At 42.1% G+C, this 23,086-nt stretch overlaps 1 protein-coding gene across 2 annotated transcripts in view; it reads right to left on the bottom strand.

The window, feature by feature from the left end:
* LOC129822230 (gametogenetin-binding protein 2-like) overlaps positions 1-19,818 on the bottom strand; it is a 33,056-nt gene extending 13,238 nt beyond the window's left edge. Inside the window, exons 1-8 of one of the 2 annotated variants that reach the window (XM_055880337.1) lie at positions 19,744-19,818; positions 18,534-18,663; positions 17,858-17,938; positions 10,184-10,437; positions 7,517-7,615; positions 5,524-5,637; positions 4,199-4,408; positions 645-819 (exon numbers count right to left, since the gene is read on the bottom strand). In XM_055880337.1, coding sequence (XP_055736312.1) covers positions 645-819; positions 4,199-4,408; positions 5,524-5,637; positions 7,517-7,615; positions 10,184-10,437; positions 17,858-17,938; positions 18,534-18,626 — 1,026 coding nt within the window. In that variant the 5' untranslated portion in view covers positions 18,627-18,663; positions 19,744-19,818. Of the gene's footprint in view, positions 1-644; positions 820-4,198; positions 4,409-5,523; positions 5,638-7,516; positions 7,616-10,183; positions 10,438-17,857; positions 17,939-18,533; positions 18,717-19,743 lie in introns of those variants that run through there. The other variant, XM_055880328.1, reaches the window with a different exon arrangement.
* Positions 19,819-23,086: the final 3,268 nt, after the last annotated feature.

The following is a 23,086-nucleotide window of genomic DNA, read 5'->3' as shown; positions in this document are numbered from 1 at the left end:
TTGACTTCATCACTACTTGTTTTTGTAAGTATTGACATGCTGAAGGCACGAGCTGTCTGTTTAAACTACTATCACACAACTCGGACACCCACGCATATCCCACAAGAAGACTCTTCACAATCCCAAAGTCCAGAAGAGACTATGGGAGGCACACATTACTACTTAGAGCAATGACTACAAGGAACTCTATATTCCACATGAGGTAACTGATGCAAGCAGTAGAATCAGATGTATTTTTTTACTGATAGAAATACACCTTATGGAACAGCGGGACCTGTGAAGAGATATACACGTACACATGGATTTTGTATTGTAGATATGTGGTAGTAGAGTAGTGGCCTGAGGGCACACACTTCATGTTGTGAAAAGTTATGAAATATAATATTTATTGTATATAACTGCCTTAATGTTGCTGGACCCCAGGTAGAGAAGCTGCTGCCTTGGCAGCAGCTAAATGGGGATCCTTAAAAAATACAAATACATCACTTCCATCAACAAATGTCTGATACATGTCACTTCAACTTGTTATTATGTCATGCAGCTGGCAGTGTATAACAAACCTCAGCTTGTTTGTTGGTGTTCTTTTTTGTATGTTATTGGGTGGAAAAATATATAATTTGATCATAAAAAATAAATAAACAAACCTCAAAGCTTTTGCGTAGAGCGTCAATGCCAAGGTAGAAGAGCATCTGCCAGGTTTGCTCCTCTGCCCTCAGCTTCAGCCAGATTCTGTGCAGCCGCTCGTACAGGTGGATGCCCAGGCAGGTCAGCACTTCCTCTTGAGCAATGTCAATGGTCTTAGCGTGCCGTTCTCTACGTCTAAGAAGAGACGGCAGGAGTTTTGTTGTGAAAATTAAACTCAGCAAAAAAACAAACGTCCCTTTTCAGGACCCGGTCTTTCAAAGATAATTCGTAAAAATACAAATAACTTCACAGAACTTCATTGGAAAGGGTTTAAACACCGTTTCCCATGCTTGTTCAATGAACCATAAACAATTAATGAACATGCAGCTGTGGAACGGTCATTAAAACCTCTGGGATAGGGTCTAGTTTCCTGAATTTCCACCTAACTGACATGCCCAAAGTAAACTGCCTGTTACTCAGGCCCAGAAGCTGGGATACACATATAAATGGTAGCATTGCATAGAAAACACTTAAGTTCCTAAAACTGTTAAAATAAATGTCTGAGACTAACAGAATTGATATGGCAAGCGAAAATCCAACCAGATTTTGTTTGTTTTTTAGTTCCCAGGCTCTGATAATGGGAACCTATTGTTTCTATGTAAATCCATCTCCCAGATTACAATTCCTATGGCTTCCACAATATGTCAGTCTTTATGCAAGGTTTCAGGCTTGTTTTTTGAAAAATGAAAAAGTATTTGGAGTTTTGGTGAGAAGAGCACCAGAACAAATCAGTCTTTCGGTGCGTGAGGGAGAGGGAGCGCACATACTAATTTTCCTTTCCTATTGAACATACTACTTTCCGTATTAAGTATTATAGCTAATCTACATTTGAGTACCTGAGGATTAAATAGAAACGTTGTTTGACTTATTTGGACGAAGTTTAGCTTTTTGGACTCCTTTGTCTGCATGTTGAATGAGTGGATTACTGAAATTGATGGCACCAATTAAACTGACTTTTTTGGATATAAAGAAGGATTTTATCTAACAAAACGACCAGTCATGTTGTAGCTGGGACCCTTGGAATAGCAAACAGAGGGAAAAAAAAGTAATTGACTTATTTAAAAATCGCTATTTGTGATTTTATGAAGCCTGTGCTGGTTGAAAAATATGTTGATGTGGGGCGCCATCCTCAGACAATCACATGGTATGCTTTTGCCGTAAAGCCTTTTTGAAATCAGACAATGCAGTTAGACTAACAAGAATTTAAGCTTTTAAATGATATAAGATACTGTATGTTCATGAATGTTTAACACTACGATTATTTATTTGAATTGCGCGGCCTCCAATTTCACCGGATGTTGTCGGCTGGTGTCCCGCTATCCCTATTAAGACACTAACAGCTTACAGACGGTAGGCAATTAAGGTCACAGTTATGAAAACTTAGCAAACTAAGAGGCCTTTCTACTGACTCTGAGAAACACCAAAATAAAGATGCCCAGGGTCCCTGCTCATCTGCGTGAACGTGGCTTAGGCATGCTGAAGGAGGCATGAGGACTGCAGATGTGCTGTGAGACGCCTAAGACAGTGCTACAGGGAGACAGGACGGAGAGCTGATTGTCCTCGCAGTGGCAGACCACGTGTAACAACACCTGCATAGGATCGGTACATCCGAACATCACACCTGCGGGACAGGTACAGGATGGCAACAACTGCCAAAGTCACACCAGGAACGCTCAATCCCTCCATCAGTGCTCAGACTAGAGGTTGACCGATTAATTAGGGCCGATTTCAAGTTTTCATAACATTCTGTCATTTTGGACGCCGTTTCTTTTTTCTTTACAACTTTATTTAACTAGGCAAGTCAGTTAAGAACACATTCTTATTTTCAATGACGGCCTAGGAAGAGTGGGTTAACTCCCTTGTTCAGAGGCAGAATGACAGATTTTTACCTCGTCAGCTCAGGGATTCAATCTTGCAACCTTACGGTTAACTAGTCCAACGCTCTCACCACCTACCTCACGAGGAGCCCGCCTGTTACGTGAATGCAGTAGGAAAACAAGGTAAGTTGCTAGCTAGCATTAAACGTATCTTATAAAAAACAATCAATCATAAATCACTAGTTATAACTACACATGGTTGATGAAATTACTAGTTTATCTAGCGTGTCCTGCGTTGCATATAATCGATGCAGTGCGCATTCGCGAAAAGGACTGTCGTTGCTCCAACGTGTACCTAACCATAAACATCAATGCCTTTCTTAAAATCAATACACAGAAGTATATATTTTTAAACCTGCATATTTAGCTAAAAGAAATCCAGGTCAGCAGGCAATATTAACTTCTTTATGATAGGGGGCAGCATTTTCACTTTTGGATGAATTGCGTGCCCATAGTGAACTGCCTCCTACTCTGTCCCAGATGCTAATATATGCATATTATTATTAATATTGGATAGAAAACACTCTGAAGTTTCTAAAACTGTTTGAATGATGTCTGTGAGTATAACAGAACTCATATGGCAGGCAAAAACCTGAGAAAACATCCAAACAGGAAGTGAGAATTCTGAGACTGGTCGATGTTAAACTCATCGCCTATTCAATTCCCTGTAATATATGTCGGCTGGTGTGTGCCTACGGGCACAAACCCACCGTCGCTGGACCAGACGAGTCGCGGTTTCGTCTCACCAGGGGTGATGATCGGATTCGGTTTTATCATCGAAAAGAATGAGCGTTACACTGAGGCCTGTATTCTGGAGCGGGATCGATTTGGAGGTGGAGGGTCCGTCATGGTCTGGGGCGGTGTGTCACAGCATCATTGGACTGAGCTTGTTGTCATTGAAGGCAATCTCAACGCTGTGCGTTACAGGGAAAGCAACCTCTTCCCTCATGTGGTACCCTTCCTGCAGGCTCATCCTGACATGACCCTCCAGCATGACAATGCCACCAGCCATACTGCTCGTTCTGTGAGTGATTTCCTGCAAGACAGGAATGTCAGTGTTCTGCCATGGCCAGTGAAGAGCCCGGATCTCAATCCCATTGAGCACATCTGGGACCTGTTGGATCGGAGGGTGAGGGCTAGGGCCATTCCCTCCAGAAATGTCCGGGAACTTGCAGTTTCATTGGTGGAAGAGTGGGGTAACATCTCACAGCAAGAATTGGTGAGTTCAAAATCTGGTGCAGTCCATGAGAAGATGCACTGCAGTACTTAATGCAGCTGGTGGCCACACCAGATACCGACTGTTACTTTTGATTTTGATCCCCCCCCCATCCCACTTTGTTCAGGGACACATTATTCAATTTATGTTAGTCACATGTCTGTGAAACTTGTTCAGTTTATGCCTCAGTTGTTGAATCTTAGGTTCATACAAATATTTACACATGTTAAGTTTGCTGAAAATAAAACGCAGTTGACAGGTAGGACGTTTTTTATTTTGCTGAGTTTATAAGATCTTTAACAAGCAAACAAAGGTAATGGAAAAACTACAACTAAGCTAGTATATCAGAAGGATACGGGCATATTTTATCATACTTTACTACATGTTTATAGAACATAAGAAAAAGTAGCAGTTTACATACTCATAACCTCCGGTGAACTCGGGCTCGGCCCGGCCCAGGAGGTGTGCGATGAAGTCTGTCTCGCAGCAGACATGGACATGGCGCTCGTGGGGGCAGCAGCGGATACCCTCGTACAAGGCAGCGCAGTAGCTCTTCTCTTTAGTGCAGTCCAGCTCCCCTACCAGGATGTTGTACGCTCTCAATACCTTGTTCTTGCAGTCAGTACAGAACCTGAAAGGAAGAGAGAAGGGACAAAAGGAAAACACTGTAGTACCGTAATTTCCGGACTATAAGCCGCTACTTTTTTCCCACGCTATGAACCTTGCGCTTTATACAATGACGCGGCTAATTTATGGATTTTTCCCGCTTTCACAAATTCATGCCGCCAAAAAACTGAGCACCGTCACATAATGTGAAGTAAATCGAGCGCGCTCAAACTTTCCATCATTCTGATTACGGTAGTCATTTTGTCACCCTCATCATGGCAAAGACACGGAGAAATGCATATGATGCAGCTTTCAATTTGAAGGCGATCGATCTGGCTGTTTGAAAAGGAAATAGAGCTGCTGCACGGGAGCTTGGCCTTAATGAGTCGATGATAAGACGTTGGAAACAGCAGCGTGAGAAACTGACTTAGTGCAAAAAGACAACAAAAGCTTTCAGAGGAAAGAAAAGCAGATGGCCCGAACTAGAAAATGAGGCTTGGATGACAAGTGGGGAGAAATCCTTCACTAAAACGGGCCGCATGCGAAGAGCGACTTATGATCAAGTCTGCCAGTGGGTCCTGACAGCGTGGAGCTGCTGCGTATTGAAGAGCGCAGCATAAGCTCAGCGGGGAATTTGCCTCCGGATGAAAGTGAGGAGAGCACAATGAAAACGATCCAACATCGGATGAAGCAATTCTGAGGCTATTCAACTATGACACCAAAGGAGATGACTTCAGTGGTTTCAGTGCACAGGAGGAAGATAGTGACCAAGGACTTTCTTGGTAGGCTACTGTTAACTGCTATTTAAAAAAATATATATATGTTACAAGCCTGTTTCGTTAAAGCCTATTTATTTTTGTTACAAGACGTGTTTCGTTAAAGCCTATTTATTTTTGTTACAAGCCGTGTTTCGTTTAAAGGCTGTGTAAAGTTCATTTGTTTCAATGTACCGGTAGGCACCTGCGGCTTATAGACACGTGCGGCTTATTTATGTACAAAATACATTTTTTTATTTTTTATTCAGTGGGTGCGGCTTATATTCAGGTGCGCTTAATAGTCCAGCAATTACGTTAGTAGTAAAATATATTTTCACAGTCTAAGTTACATTAAGGTGCCATTACATAAGTAACATTACTATACCTGTGTTTGCGCAAGTATGTTTCCAGGGTTTCCAGGAGGCAAGCACTGTCAATCAGAACAACCTCATCCCTGCACTCCTGAGACATGAGCTCCCACACCTCCAGCCAGCTTCCCCTGTGAGCAGCAAACCCCCATGGTTAACATCAATCAACAATTTTTTTATTTTCTTTTTTTAAACCTATCAAGTCAGCTTCACAATAACGGTGACGAACAAGACAGGCATGCCAACTTAACATTGGTAAGTACTCATTGGATAAATCCTAATTAAAAATGCGCTTGAACTCAAGAAAGTATTTTACTTTTGATCCTGAAAATGAATTAAAATACTTCAGACTGGCGCTAACTAGCTAGCATTCAGAAATGTCACTTAAACTCTTAACGAACAAGCTGTGTTTGCTTTGCTGCATACCTGCTGGGGGACTGAAAAGGTCCAAAGTGAAAAACGACGTTACATCTGCGGTCTCTCTTTGCTCCTCCATCTTTGTCTTTCTCTAAACCTAGCCATTTGTCTACGCTCCCTTCTCCTCTAAAGATTCAGAGACATCTCAAAGACACTTCAATACTGTACATCACAAAATACTCTTACTACAGCTTCAAATTGCCTAGTCTGACCAATAGGTGGACATACAGCTTACATTTAAATTTACCAGAACTGAAAGAACAGTATTGCAATTAAGTCCAATACAGCAGTTAGTGCATTCGGAAAGTATTCAGACCCCTTCAGTTTCTTTGCTAATGTATATAAAAACGGAAATATCACATTTACACAAGTATTCAGACCCTTTACTCAGTACTTTGGTGAAGCACCTTTGGTAGCGATTACAGCCTCTAGTCTTCGTGGGTTCAAGTCCAGCCACTCAAGGGCATTCAGAGACTTGTTCCGAAGCCAATCCTGCGTTGTCTTGGCTGTGTGCTTAGGGTCGTTGTCCTGTTGGAAGGTGAACCTTCGCCCCCAGTCTGAGCTCTCTGGAGCAGGTTTTCATCAAGGATCTCTATGTAATTGACTCAGTTCATCTTTGCCTCGATCCTGACTAGTTTCCCAGTCCCTCCCGCTGAAAAACATCCCCACAGCATGATGCTGCCACCACCATGCTTCACCGTAGGGATGGTGCCAGGTTTCCTCCAGATGTGACGCATGGCATTCAGGCCAAAGAGTTCAATCTTGGTTTCGTCAGACCAGCAAATTTTGTTTCTCATGGTCAGAGTCCTTTAGGTACCTTTTGGCAAACTCCAAGCGGGCTGTCATGTGCCTTTTACTGAGGAGTGGCTTCCATCTAGCCACTCAACCATAAAGGCCTGATGGGAGGAACTTTCAGCACTCCACCAATCTCTACAGAGGAACTCTGCCAGAATGACCACCAAGTTCTTGGTCACCTCCCTGACCAAGGCCCTTGATTGCTCAGTTTGGCCGGGCGGCCAGCTCTAGGAAGAGTCTTGGTGGTTCCATATTTCTTCCATTTAAGAATGAAGGCCACTGTGTCCTTGGGGACCTTCAATGCTGCAGAAATGTTTTGTGACCCTTCCCCAGATCTGTGCCGAGACACAGTTCTGTCTCGGAGCTCTACGGACAATACCTTCGACCCCATTGCTTGGTTTTTGCTCTGACAACTGTGGGACCTTATATAGACAGGTGTGTGCCTTTCCAAATCATGTCCAATCAATTGAAGTAACCACAGGTGGACTCCAATCAAGTTGCAGAAACATTTCAAGGATGATCAATGGAAACAGGATGCATCAGAGCTCATTTTCGAGTCTCATAGCAAAGGGTATGAATACTTGTGTAAATAAGGTATGTTCTTTTTTTTTTTGTGTGCAAAAATGTCAAAATAATATTTTTGCATCATTATTGTGTGTAGATTGAAGATTTTTATTTATTTAATCCATTTTAGAATAAGGCTGTAACCTAACAAAACGTGGAAAAAGTGAAGAGGTCTGAATACTTTCCAAATGCACTGTAGATAGATGATAAATAGTGCCAGTTAATGTGACTCACCCCAGTGGCTTAGGTTTGTGTGTGTCTAAGGAGTGCAACTGGCAGCGTTGATTCTTTTTGCTTTTTGGAATGGCATCGATCATGTCATTCAACTTTGACCTACAAAAAACAAAAAAACAAAAACGTTTTATTTATTTCTGGCACATTTACTAATACTGTAGTAGTTTAAGAATATTTCGAAGATAACTACACAACGCAGAGGACTAAAAGTCAATAGAGTACTAATGATGAATGGAAAGTGGTTTCTGTAATAGGGGATTAACGATCAATGGTTAGAGACATGGGAGGAATTTGTCGATACATTGAGCCGGAAATAGGATACTTGTTATTTGGCCATTGGTCCAGTTTTAATTCAAGGAATTCTAATTGGTCAACCACATACTAGGGTTGGGTTATAAAACTACATCCTGTCCCTTTGTTCTGTGGAGAGTATCACTGAGGACAAGGGAGAATGAACATCTACCTCTCTGCATAACGTCTATGATTTGTCCTCTTTGAATAAACCTATTCTTCGCCCCCAGTTTGCTTTGGGGTCTGTGTTATTGAAGAGTAACATCAACTGCTAACACTTGGTGCAGTGACCCAGATGGATTGGTCACGGCACAACCCACGGGTCCCGCAACCCACGGGATTTAAATCTTAATCTCCTGACTCCTAACATATTGCTGGGTGAGTCTAGACCGATATCATTTAAAAAGAACCAAAATGAGTGCATGCAATGAGTGATACCTATCTGTTATGTATATGGTTAGAGTCCTTTGTTTGCTCTGTTACAGGTTTGTTATATCTCTATTATATGGGTTCAAGTCCATTTTGTGAAACCTTGTTGCATAGGAGTTGCTCACTTTTACACGTGTGGGTAATGTAAGCCTTGTAAGCCTTCAACAAGCTTTTGAAGAAAACAGGTTTTATGGGTAAACAGGCCCTACAGACACAATATGTATTCTATAGAAAGGAGGTTTGAGTCCAAGATTTTTTTGGTGGGTGGGGGGGGTTAAATAAATATAGATATATTATACAACTTTTGAAGTTAATGGCATTACATTAAGTGAGAAAACCACTCTGGAAAAGGGTGGAACAGCTCCTCCAGATGTGAGCATGATAAAGATTTTAAATTCACTGTCTAGTGACATGAAGAACAATTTCAAAGCAGATAAGTGTAGGCAAGAGATAAATAAATATTCTGTCATTGTTGACAATGATGGAATCTGTCTGATGTACAAAAAGCTTGGATGAAAAAATACAGAGAATGTCTAACTCGTTGACAAAAACAAGATGGTCTTTATCTGTATTAACAGAAGTAAGGAAGTGGGATGAGAAATTCTGTCTTGATAGGACATTGCAGAGAGATATAGATAGTTTGAGAGCTCTTAGTGAACAGATAAAACCCTTTAAAGGAGAAATTCAACAAGTACAGGAAAGGGTTGTAAAAACAGACTTGGCCCCAACATGTGGACCCTTTGTTTTCTCCATCTACCGTCACACCGAGTTGCACAACGCAGATAAGGTTTCAACCATCTGGTCAGCACTACCTGGCTTTGAGTCAACAGATACTGACAGAGGTTACAAATGATGTCTTAGGCCAACCAGAACACCGGCTGCAAAAAGGTAGTAAAGACAAACCTCCAGTGACAGTAATCACATAAATCAGCATCTCCAAAACAGATGGATGAATGGTCAAAAACATCCACAAGACATGGGTATGAAGACATGGGACCATTTGAAGCGTTAAGAAACTCTACAATCAACATCCTTATGATGGGTTACAGTTACTAGCCTTTATTTTGAACAACCGTGAACATGGAGTACTTAAAGAAAAGGTTTATAGAGCTGTGGGTGGTGAAGAGCAATATGTGGCCAATGGATGGAGAGCCATACATGTTTTCCTTAAGGGCCTGACCAATGCAACCACCAACTGGGGAGAGATAACCAAATGTGTTCAAAAACCGAAAATAACCATTTGTTGAATATGAAGAAAGGTTTAGAGCAGAAGTGGTTAGACAGTGGGTTACCCGACATGGAAGAAGCACTCAAATCCTCCAAAAATGGGGAAAATCACTCATCAGCTGATGCAATCCAAACATGATGATTTGCGAAAAACGTTTGTTTCTACAACTACGGACTGGGAGAGAAAACTACGGCGACATCATCGACAGGCTGTCACGACTGGACAGAACACCAACCAACATAATAAACTGGCTGTCAGAGTTGTGCAGGTCCCAAGTGAAACCAAAAACTACACTCATTCAGCAGAAGTGATGTGATGCTAAACCTGGTATCAAACTAAAAATTCTACTATTGTAACAACACTAACTAATAGCTTACCATAAAAACATAAATGGTCAGATTTGATCAGTACTTATTATATAAGTTAAACAAAAAACCTTCCAACACACAAATACAGCTGATTCTTACTGGGACTCGAGAAATGGTAAGTAAGATTTTTACTGTCCATCAAGGGGACAGTTTACAGATTCTTTCTAAGGCAAATTGGCCAATAAAATACGGATAAAAGATGGACCACAGCAATAGTAAGAGTCCGTCTTATGACAGGTCAATAAAGTATTAATAAAAGTTAAGATACACAAGATTCAGTCTGTGACATGCCAATAAAGTATGAATAAAGAGATAAGACTACAAGAGTCTCATGTGACAGGTCTCACCCACCCATGGACGTAGAAGAGGGTGTAGAGCTTCTTTGCGTTGACCACGCAGGCCTTGGTGACAGAGAGCACGCCGATGGACTTCACAGTGATGGGCTCCAGAGCCGGGTTCCCAGACTCCACCAGCTGGGAAAAGAGGCGCTCCACACTCCGCCTGCAGCCCACACACGGCACCAGCTGGGACAGGGCACTGAACATCTCCCTGGACGACACAATCATGGCGTTGTTCAGGTCCTGCTGCTTCAGCATGCTGTGATGCTGAGGGGGGCAGAGGCAGGTAGGCACACACACAACTTGACTTAGTACAGTGTGTAGCGAAGTGTTGAAGAAATAAAGGCATGATCCTTGAGCAAAGTATGACAACTAGTCTTAAGGTCAATATCATCAAGCCATGTTTGAAAGGCACACACTAGGGATGCAAATTTGGGTCAATTTTGCTGCTGACACTAGGGATGAGGACCTCAGACTGGGGTGAAGGTTCACATTTGAACAGGACAACGACCCTAAACGCACAGCCAAGACAACACATGAGTGGCTTCGGGACAAGTCTCTGAATGTCCTTGAGTGGCCCAGCCAGAGCCTGAACTGACCCTCATTAACGTGTCAAACGTTTAAGCGGTTATAATCCAACCCCAGAAATAAAAATCATGAAACTCCTGTCAATTTTTATTTATTTATTTTATTTAACCTTTATTTAACCAGGTAGGCAAATTGAGAACACGTTCTCATTTACAATTGCGACCTGGCCAAGATAAAGCAAAGCAGTTCGATACATACAACAACACATAGTTACACATGGAGTAGAACAAACATACAGTCAATAATATAGTGAAAAATAAGTCTATATACAATGTGAGCAATTGAGGTGAGATAAGGGAGGTGAAGGCAAACAAAATATATATAAAAATAAATACAAATATAAAAAGGTCATGGTGGCGAAGTAAATACAATATAGCAAGTAAAAAAAAAACACTGGAATGGTTGGTTTGCAGTGGAAGAAAGTGCAAAGTAGAGATAGAAATAATGGGGTGCAAAGGAGCAAAAATAAATAAATGAATACAGTAGGTAAAGAGGTAGTTGTTTGGGCTAAATTATAGATGGGCTATGTACAGGTGCAGTAATCTATGAGCTGCTCTGACAGCTGGTGCTTAAAGCTAGTGAGGGAGATAAGTGTTTCCAGTTTCAGAGATTTTTGTAGTTCGTTCCAGTCATTGGCAGCAGAGAACTGGAAGGAGAGGCGGCCAAAGGAAGAATTGGTTTTGGGGGTGACCAGAGAGATATACCTGCTGGAGCGCGTGCTACAGGTAGGTGCTGCTATGGTGACCAGCGAGCTGAGATAAGGGGGGGCTTTACCTAGCAGGGTCTTGTAGATGACCTGGAGCCAGTGGGTTTGGCGACGAGTATGAAGCGAGGGCCAGCCAACGAGAGTGTACAGGTCGCAGTGGTGGGTAGTGTAAGGGGCTTTGGTGACAAAACGGATGGCACTGTGATAGACTGCATCCAATTTATTGAGTAGGGTATTGGAGGCTATTTTGTAAATGACATCACCGAAGTGTGGCTGTAATGACACCTAAAAAAAATCCATGTCAAAGTGGACGTTGTGCCATTGGGCTGAATATAATATTTTAAATAATTGTTATTACAATTCCCTTCTCCCTCACAGAGCGCGGGATTTTCACCAATGCTGGAAGTGGGGCCCCCTGAGTGAAAAAGTTTGGGAACCCCTGTTGTAGAGCATCCTTGTGCCATCTAAACCCCCAAAATATATTTTCAATAACCAAAAACATTTTCAGCTGTTTGATGCTGGTGTACAAAACAGACAGTGAAAAGACACAAAAAATGACTTAAGAACGGGACGCATAGAAATAGTGCACATAGAACAGATCTACAGCTTCATATACTTGCTTTCAAGTAAAATAATATATCAATAACTTGCATTTCTATGCGAATTTGGTCAGGTCGCCCAAAAAGTGACATATTGCCACTAATATAATTAGGATTGTGTCTTTGGCTGCTGGACAAAGAGAGAAAGTTGAGAACATGAGTTAAATTATGGTTTTAAATGGCATATGAGGAAGGGTTCATAAAATAATCCCCTTAACATTGCTATGGTTGGTACATGCTAAGAAATGCCTCAAAATAAAACGTCTAGGTTAAACAATTACATTTACAGTTAAATAGTTTCAAAAACGGGCCTCCTGAGTGGCTCAGGGGTCTAAGGCACTGCAGTGCTTGAGGCGTCACTACAGATCCGGGTTCGAACCCGGGCCGCGACCGGGAGACCCATGAGGTGACGCACAATTGGTCCAGCGTCGTCTGGGTTAGGGGAGGGTTTAGCCGGCCGGGAAATCCTTGTCCCATCACGATGTAGCGACTCCTGTGGTGGGACGGGCGCATGCACGCTGACACGGTCACCAGTTGTACGGTGTTTGCTCTGACACATTGGTGCTGCTGGCTTCTGGGTTAAGCGAGTAGTGTGTCAAGAAGCAGTGCAGTGTGGCACGGTCGTGTTTCGGGGGACGCATGGCTCTCGACCTTCGCCTCTCCCGAGTCTTTACGGGAGTTGCAGCAATGGGACAAGACTAACTACCAATTGGATATCACGAAATTGGGGAGAAAAAGGGGTAGAAAGGTTTCAAAATGTTTTTCCAAAACGTTGATGATAGGTTATATGACAAGATGGCGCTGACGTTTTACATTCTCCCAACCAATAGGGCTATTTTGTTATTTTTGTAGCGTTTTGTTTAACTTTTTAAAAACGTATTGTGTACATAATGTTGCCGAAAAGAACTTCTGGACATCAGAAAAGCGATTACTCACCACGGACTGGAAGAAATGTTTTCCTGTAACAAGTCCAACAAGAAGGATATCCTGCTTTCACTGGAACAGGCCCAGATCCACGCCTTTTGCGTGAAGAAAAGGCGCCACAAAAGAGGACGCAGATCGGGACTCCTTCTGAGAATCCAGAGGCGAATGAGTAAACTCCCACTACCTTCCATTCTTCTCGCTAACGTGCAATCATTGGAAAATAAAATTGATGACCTACAATTCAGATTAACCTACCTACGGGACATTTAAAACTGTTACATCTTATGTTTCACGGAGACGTGGCTGAACGAAGATACGGACAATATAGAGCTAGCGGGATTTTCCATGCACCGGCAGAACAGAGACACTACACCTCTTGTAAGACGAGGGGTGGGGGTATGTGTCTGTCAATAACAGCTGGTGCACGATGTCTAATATTAAAGAAGTCTCGAGGTATTGCTCGCCTGAGGTAGAGTACCTTATGATAAGCTGTAGACCACATTATCTACCAAGAGAGTTCTCATCTGTATTATTCGTAGCCATCTATTTACCACCACAAAAAGAAGCTGCACTAAGACCGCTCTCAACCAATTCTAAGGCCATAAGCAAAGAAGAAAATGCTCACCCAGAAGCAGCGCTCCTAGTGGAGGGGGACTTTAATGCAGACAAACTTAAATTTGTTTTACCAAATTTACACCAGCATGTCACATGTGCAACCAGGGGGAAGATAATCCTAAACCACCTTTACACCATACACAGAGATGCATACAAAGCTCTCCCCCGCCCTTCATTTGGCAAATCTGACCATTATTCTATCCTCCTGATTCCTGCTTACAAGCCAAAACTAAAGCAGGAAGTACCAGTGTCTCACTCAATATATAAGTGGTCAGATGACACGGATGCAGGACTCTGTTGCTAGCACAGGCTGGAATATGTTCCGGGATTCATCCAATGGCACTGAGGAATACACCCCCTCAGTCTTCGACTTCACCAGTAAGTGCATCAATGACGTCGCCCTCACAGTGACTGTACGTACATATCCCAACCAGAAGCCATGGATTACAGGCAACATCCGCATCGAGCTAAAGGCTAGAGCTGCCACTTTCAAGGAGCGGGACAATAATCCGGACGCTTATAAGAAATCCCGCTATGCCCTCAGATGAACCATCAAACAAGCAAAGCGTCAATACAGGATTAAGATTGAATCCTACTACACCGGCTCTGACACTCGTCGGATGTGGCAGGGCTTGAAAACTATTATGGACTACGAAGGGAAACCCAGACGCAAGCTGCCCAGTGACACGAGCCTAACAGATGAGCTAAATTACTTTTATGCTCGCTTCGAGGCAAGCAACACTGAAGCATGCACGAGCGCACCAGCTGTTCTGGATGACTGTGATAACGCTCTTGGTAGCCGATGTGAACAAAACCTTTAAACATGTCAACATTCACAAAGCCGGTGGGCCAGACGGATTACCAGGACGTGTACTCAAAGCATGCGCGGACCAACTGGCAAGTGTCTTCACTGGCATTTTCAACCTCTCCCTGACCGAGTCTATAATACCTACATGTTTTGGTCGAGAGTTTCAAGTTCCTTGGTGTCCACATGACCAACGTACTATCATGGTCCAAACACACCAAGACAGTCATGAAGAGGGCACGACAAAACCTTTACCCCTCAGGAGACTGAAAAGATTTAGCATGGGTACCCAGATCCTCATAAAGTTCTACAGCTGCACCATCGAGAGCATCCTGACCGGTTGCATCACCGGCTGGTATGTCAACTGCTCGGCATCTGAGAGTAAGGCGCTACAGAGGGTAGTGCGAACGGCCCAGTACATCACTGGGGCCAAGGTTCCTGCCATCCAGGACCTATATAATAGGCGGTGTCAGAGGAAAGCCCATAAAATTGTCAGAGACTCCAGTCACCCAAGTTATAGACTGTTTTCTTTGCTACCGCACGGCAAGCGGTACTGGATTGCCAAGTCTAGGACCAAAAGGCTCCTCAACAGCTTCTACCCCCAAGCCAATAGACTTCTGAACAATTCATAAAATCGCCACCGGACAATTTACATTGACCCCCCTCCCTTTTGTACACTGCTGCTACTCTGTTGCCTATGCATAGTCACTTCGCCCCCACCTACATGTACATATTACCTCAACCAGCATGTACCCCCGCACACTGACTCAGTACCGGTGCCCCTCTTTATTATTATTCTTAGTGTTCATTTTTATTATTACTTTTTATTTTAGTCTACTTGGTAAATATTTTCTTCTTGAACTGCACTGTTGGTTAAGGGCTTGTAAGTAAGCATTTCACAGTAAAGTCTACACTTGTATTCGGCACATGTGACGAATAAAGTTTGACTTGATATTGCGGTGGGTAAATACATTTGACTGGTTATGCTTATCAACCTATAGGTTAATTTGCATAATTCTGAGGAATTAAATTGGCGTGTGTACTAGAGGTCGACCGATTAATCGGAATGGCCGATTAAATTGGGGCCGATTTCAAGTTTTCATAACAATCAGAAATCGGTATTTTTGGGCGCCGATTCAAAAAAAAAAAAATATATATATATATATATATATATATCTTTTTTTTTTTTTACACCTTTATTTAACTAGGCAAGTCAGTTAAGAACACATTCTTATTTTCAATGACGGCCTAGGAACGTTCAGCCTCGTTCAGGGGCAGAACGACAGATTTTTAACCTTGTCAGCTCGGGGGATCCAATCTTGCAACCTTACAGTTAACTAGTCCAATGCTCTAACACCTGATTACATTGCAACCCACGAGGAGCCTGCCTGTTACGCAAATGCAGTAAGCTAAGGTAAATTGCTAGCTAGCATTAAACTTATCTTATAAAAAACAATCAATGACTGTCATTGCTCCAATATGTACTTACACATAAACATCAATGCCTTTCTTAAAATCAATACACAAGTATATATTTTTAAACCTGCATATTTAGCTAAAAGAAATCCAGGTTAGCAGGCAATATTAACCAGGTGAAATTGTGTCATTTCTCTTGCGTTCATTGCACGCAGAGTCAGGGTATATGCAACAGTTTGGGCCGCCTGGCTCTTTGCGAACTAATTTGCCAGAATTTTACGTAATTATGACAACATTGAAGGTTGTGCAATGTAACAGGAATATTTAGACACATTGATGCCACCCGTTAGATAAAATACGGAACGGAATAAACGTTTTGTTTTCGAGGTGATAGTTTCCGGATTAGTCAAAGGTATATGGTTTAGAGAGAAATAGTCGACGCGTTATAATTCCTGTAATAACTTGCGGCTGAATTTGAAAGGGGTTCCTTAGTTATTTTACCGTTCATGTCTTCCATAGAGAATGTCTTGATCTACTTCAAATAAGGTCTGTGTTTCGTGCAGGCTTAAACCGCCTCGACGTTTTGATACCCGTGTAATTCTCACTAGGATAAGGTAACGTTTGTCAACATATTTTCATAAATGCACTCAACAAAAAAAATTGTGTTTTTAACTAACTGCAGTATGGAACAAACATTTGCACGTAGACTACTGCCTTGTGCGCTTATAATATAAATAAATAATAGTTCAACATTTTTAGATAAACGTTGCATCAGACTCTTTGCTTTGAAACATATTTTACACGTAGACTTGGCCTTCTGGTTGTATGAATTTGGAATCGATCGTCCCACAACTGTCCCAGAGTCTGTTTGGAATAGGCAATTTTTTTTGACAAGCTGACCAATAGAATAGGTAGCCTAAACTTTGACAATAGCAGATTGACATAAGCTAGTGATTTTGCTAGTCGTTACTCATCTTGCTGGCTGAGGAAAAGTAAACTGTGGACAGTTATTCGAACATGTTCAAAGTGCACATCAAAAATCATTAAGGACCGCACATCATTGCATCCTCAACTTGCATGTTCTGTTAATATGAATGACCATATTCGAAATGTGATTTGTCATTCTGAGCACCGTGGGTTTATGCCCTAATTAGGTTACGCACCCAATGCATACGGGTCCGGTAAATGTTGATTGTCAAATTCCAACTATCAATCACTTAGATCATGTATTTTCAGATAGAGATACATCGCCAAGCAAAAGCTGCTTTCTAGATACCCTCACAATCACGCATTCTTCTGCCTCTTCCGTAGCAGGCATAAAAGAAACACAGACCGGATAAGTAGAATCGCAATGGATTATGGTCATTCTAGTTAATAACCACGTTTTAAGCACTAAACTATGTAGAATATTGGCCTTTTAGAAACTCCTTAATACATCACATAGTTCAGGCTGGACCTGATTTATCTCTTTAGAAACTGTATCAATGAGCGCATTTTGTGCACAGAAGAAGAAAAAACAAACAAAATGGAATTCAAATAATTTAACTTACATCTGTCAATTAGTTGTTTAAAAAACTTTTTAAAAAGTGCATTTTGGTTAATAAGATACATGACAACTAACGAAAACACACACTGCAATTTAATTCCACCTAATTATGCGAATTATTTTATATTTATAACCTTTATTTAACTACGGAAGTCAGTTAAGAAAAAACATATTATTTACAATGACGGCCTACCCCGGCCAAACACTAACTAGGACGATGCTGGGCCAATTGTGCGCAGCCCTATGGGACTCCCAATCATGGCCGGTTGTGATACAGCCTGGAATCGAACAAGGGCCTGTAGTGTCACCTCTAGCACTGAGATGCAGTGCCTTAGACCGCTGCACCACTCTGGAGATAAATTAAATTAAGAATGACTGGTCAAATGTGTTTTCAATGGGTAACCGACTAACGGTAAATGGGTAACGTCCCTAATACAGACAAATCTTCTTCCTTCCTCATGACTAGGATGTTGACAGTACTCACTCACCTCAACAAACTGCTTCATCTCAGAGCTGTTGATCTGGTGACTGTCAAGGTTCATGACATTGTCAGTAAACTCCATCACCATCTGTAATAACAAGAGGACATATATTGAAAGTGTCATCAGCATAAGTATTCCACAACACAACTGGGAAATTCTACACTATGTAGTGGAAGTAAAGCTGTTCCAGCATTAAGTAAAACTCTTCCAACATTAACTTGTCCATACAGTGTCTACATCGCCAACATAGGTCCAAGCCCAGTATCTAATATGCTGCCACTGCTCAAATTATAACCATTTAGGCTAGTCACCCAGCAACCGCATCCAGTTTGCGGTCATGATTAGCTTGCCGGTTAGTTAACTGGTCAGTTAGGCTAGCCTAACAGCTCAGAAATGTAATGGAACAATGCATTGCTTAACCTACATCAAGGTGTCATTGGAAATACGTGACAGCTAGAACATGCCTAGCTAGCTAGAAAGCCGGTTGGTGGATCCGGATAGCTAACGCTAGCTTGCTGGCGCTAGTTGTTGGAGAGGCCTAGCTAGTCCTCTCGGTCTCTCGCTCGCAACCGTGTTTCATTGTCGACATAGGTAGCTAGCTAGGTTCAGAAGAGTGGCTGATTGTAAATCCTTCAAACAACTTGAGCACCATATGGTAGACGGAAACACTGCACTTTCTTACTGTGAGGGTGTCATCGATGTACAGGGGAATCTGTCGTGCGAGGAAAGGGAAGTCCTCTTCCCCGTCCCTGCAAACCGCAACCAAACTCGCCATGTCTTACAGCTCCTGTCGCGGTGGTATCACGTATTGCCTGTATACAGTGGGGACAGATTGAGCAAATCCAACAGTCACAGATTCACCAATAGCTAGGGCTAACGTACACGACGCGCGTCATTTCAAGTTCTTGTCATAACACGCAGTGAACTATAATTTGGAAAAAAAATACATTGTAATGTTTTTTTTATTTCACCTTTATTTAACCAGGTAGGCTAGTTGAGAACAAGTTCTCATTTGCAACTGGGACCTGGCCAAGATAAAGCCATAAATACTTATAATAAATAATAAATACATTGAGGGATGAGACATGAAAAGAGAACAGAGACAGCCGGGAGGGAAGGGAGATTCAGAAATGGGCAGGAAGGCGGGTGTGAGAGTACTCTTGAGTACTGTACTGTAATATGAAATGATCCCAACAATTTTAAACGCTTCTGTGGTTGATAAATGCCACTGTAGCAAGTCAATGATATATTAGTCATGGATAACTGGCTGCCTGCTGCTAGTTACCGTTAGCGCGCTGGACTTCGGGCTAGAAGGTCGAGGGTTCGAGACCTGCTCCCTGGTGTTTTATTACATTGGTGTCAGAATTGATCGGACCTTGCATCCACAACAGTGCCTGTGCTTGGCCGGTCAGCGCGCTCCTATAAGACCTAGAGTCGCAAGCTAGCGCGAGGACGTGCTCTTTGAAAGGAGGGAGTAGTGTGACCACCCTGGGTTTATACGCGCGGATTTATACGCGCTCAGCATGCTTTTGCGGCACAGTCGATAGTTAGCTAACTGGAGTGTTTTAAACTGAGTAGCAATCGTTATGAAATACAAAAACTACAACCAGAACGTGTTAGATTACGGAAAAGTTTACATTTACTGTGGTTAACTTTTTTATTTGGTTAACTAGCAACTACCTCCACTGGCACCAGGGTCTGAAGAAATTCGAATCAAATTGAAGCGTCAAAGAAACAGATTAATTTAGCTAGCTAACTTTAGCTGCTTTTCCGGCGAAGAGTTAACGTTATGTCAATCAATCTGTAAATTACTGATCTTGTTTCATGTTCTTGACAACTGAAACTTCTTCACGAATTTACAAATACACAAGCAATCATCGTACATTACTTACCAGGCTTTTGAAAGTTGCCTTTTTATACAAAAACAAGCGCGTAATAGGCGGAGGAATCTTCATGTGTAACCTTTGCCCTCAAGACGTAGCAACAAATAAGTTCCAGATGTACACTCGAGATGAGATTCGGGCGCTAGGGGTTGCCAGAGATAAGAACAGATAGAACAATGATACAGATATTTCACCGAATGTATAAATGTGCAACCGCTTGGCGTTTCCACGCACTTCCAAATATGGTAGCCTAATGGCCGGTGTCATGTTAAAATCTTCCCAGCATGAAATAGTTCCCAATCGTAGGAAAACGGTTGTAGTGAACACTTATGAGGATGAATTCTGGACTTTACTACCTTAAATAATACTTTTAAGATCAATTGGATAAAACAATTCCCAAGAAGACCCACTTATATGTGGAATTGTATTCCTCACCATGTCTTCTCTACTTTTGGTGGCCTTAATTTCATGTTGGTTTGCAATTATAACATTGAAGTTCCAGTGAAACTCTCTGCTTTTCATCGGCAGGTTTTCTTATCATGGTCGTTAATTTCTAAGCATAATTTTTCTCCACACAGATATTATATGTGGAATAATCGGGATATGGTATAAAAATACTTTTGTTTTTAGAATACTGTTTCCGAAATAATATCCTGTTGGTGAGCCAACTTGTAAATGCAGAGTTTTATAGAACTTAGTTATAAGGAATTCTTATCACTTTACATGATCCCTGTAACACCTAAATATTTTGCAATTGTTTTAGATGCCATTCCCTCAGGTGTTGAGTTATTATTCAGGAACGTGTCAAGATCTGACCCTCAGAATCTACCTTCCCTGTTGACTCATCAGTAGGAAAGATTTGTTTCTCTTTTGGTCCATTCAACAACAGAGCGATACGAACCTTGTTTCAGCAGGATGTTGTATCTATACCTTTTGTCATGCCTTATTGGAACGGTTTTATTGATAATATCTGTTGTAAATAAGGTTGGATGTTGCCACAAACATACCTACTTGTTAACAAAATTAAGGAAGTTTCCTTTAAAATTATGAGTAAATATTATCCTGCCAACCACTATATGAAGAAGTTTAAGAAAAGCTCATTCAAATTGTAGCTTTTGTAATGACCACATAGAAACGGTGTTGCATCTTTTTTGGCATTGTATTCATGTCAGGAAACTGTGGCAAGACATCAGTACGGGGGCCAGTACAAAAAACAAACAAACAAAAAAAGTATGAATGTATGTACTTATAAGAGCGTCTGCTAAATGACTTAAATGTAAATGTAAAATCAGTAGATTTATAATTGAACACATTTATGAAGTTTTTACACTATTGTGGAGAGATGTACTGCTTGGATTCTTTACCTACGATAGAACAAGTTGCAACAATTTTATGTAATTAATTTCATTATTCTATAGGCCAAATTTCATATTCACAAATATACATTTACAAACAACAGTAGGGTATAAGGTAAGAAAATGTGGTTAGGTAGGGTTTAGAAATCCTGTGCTATATTGACATTGTGTGTGGAAAACATTTCATCACAGGTAGACATTTACTGTAATTTTTTTAGTATAGTCCATTTGTAACTCAACTCACTACTTGTAGCTGTATAGTCCGTTTGTGTTGATGGTGTTGACTAGATCATGTTAATGTTCGTAACTAAACTCAACAAAAAGGAAACGGCCCTTTTTCAGGACCCTGTCTTTCAAATCAAATGTTATTTGTCACATACACATGGTTAGCAGATGTTAATGCGAGTGTAGCGAAATGCTTGTGCTTCTAGTTCCGACAATGCAGTAATAACCAACGAGTAATCTAACCTAACAATTCCACAACTACTACCTTATACACACAAGTGTAAAGGGATAAAGAATATGTACATAAAGATATATGAATGAGTGATGGTACAGAACGGCATAGGCAAGATGCAGTAGATGGTATCGAGTACAGTATATACATATGAGATGAGTAATGTAGGGTATGTAAACATAAAAGTGCATTGTTTAAAGTGGCTAGTGATACATTTTTGATCAATTTCCATCAATTTCCATTATTAAATTGAGCTGGAGTTGAGTCAGTATGTTGGCAGCAGCCACTCGATGTTAGTGGTGGCTGTTTAACAGTCTAATGGCCTTGAGATAGAAGCTGTTTTTCAGTCTCTCGGTCCCTGCTTTGATGCATCTGTACTGACCTCGCCTTCTGGATGATAGCGGGGTGAACAGGCAGTGGCTCGGGTGGTTGTTGTCCTTGATGATCTTTATGGCCTTCCTGTGAAATCGGGTGGTGTAGGTGTCCTGAAGGGCAGGTAGTTTGCCCCTAGTGATGCGTTGTGCAGACCTCACTACCCTCTGGAGAGCCTTACGGTTGTGGGCGGAGCAGTTGCCATACCAGGCGGTGATACAGCCCGACAGGATACTCTCGATTGTGCATCTGTAGAAGTTTGTGAGTGCTTTTGGTGACAAGCCGAATTTCTTCAGCCTCCTGAGGTTGAAGAGGCGCTGCTGCACCTTCTTCACAACGCTGTCTGTGTGGGTGGACCAATTCAGTTTGTCCGTGATGTGTACGCCGAGGAACTTAAAACTTACTACCTTCTCCACTACTGTCCCGTCGATGTGGATAGGGGGGTGCTCCCTCTGCTGTTTCCTGAAGTCCACAATCATCTCCTTTGTTTTGTTGACGTTGAGTGTGAGGTTATTTTCCTGACACCACACTCATGGGGCACTCACCTCCTCCCTGTAGGCCGTCTCGTCGTTGTTGGTAATCAAGCCTACCACTGTAGTGTCGTCCGCAAACTTGATGATTGAGTTGGAGGCGTGCATGGCCACGCAGTCGTGGGTGAACAGGGAGTACAGGAGAGGGCTCAGAACGCACCCTTGTGGGGCCCCAGTGTTGAGGATCAGCGGGGTGGAGATGTTGTTACCTACCCTCACCACCTGGGGGCGGCCCGTCAGGAAGTCCAGTACCCAGTTGCACAGGGCGGGGTCGAGACCCAGGGTGAGTTTGGAGGGTATGAGGGATGAGTTTGGAGGGTATTATGAAGTTAAATGCTGAGCTGTAGTCGATGAACAGCATTCTCACATAGGTATTCCTCTTGTCCAGATGGGTTAGGGCAGTGTGGTTGCGATTGCGTCGTCTGTGGACCTATTTGGGCGGTAAGCAAATTGGAGTGGGTCTGGGGTGTCAGGTAGGGTGGAGGTAATATGGTCCTTGACTAGTCTCTCAAAGCACTTCATGATGACGAAAGTGAGTGCTACGGGGCGGTAGTCGTTTAGCTCAGTTACCTTAGCTTACTTGGGAACAGGGACAATCGTGGCCCTCTTGAAGCATGTGGGAACAGCAGACTGGGATA

This window comes from Salvelinus fontinalis, chromosome 2 (genome assembly GCF_029448725.1).
Source record: "Salvelinus fontinalis isolate EN_2023a chromosome 2, ASM2944872v1, whole genome shotgun sequence".
NCBI classification, from domain to species: Eukaryota; Metazoa; Chordata; class Actinopteri; order Salmoniformes; family Salmonidae; genus Salvelinus; species Salvelinus fontinalis.
The sequence above is the reverse complement of the archived record's forward strand: the minus strand, read 5'-3'. Positions and strand labels throughout refer to the sequence as shown.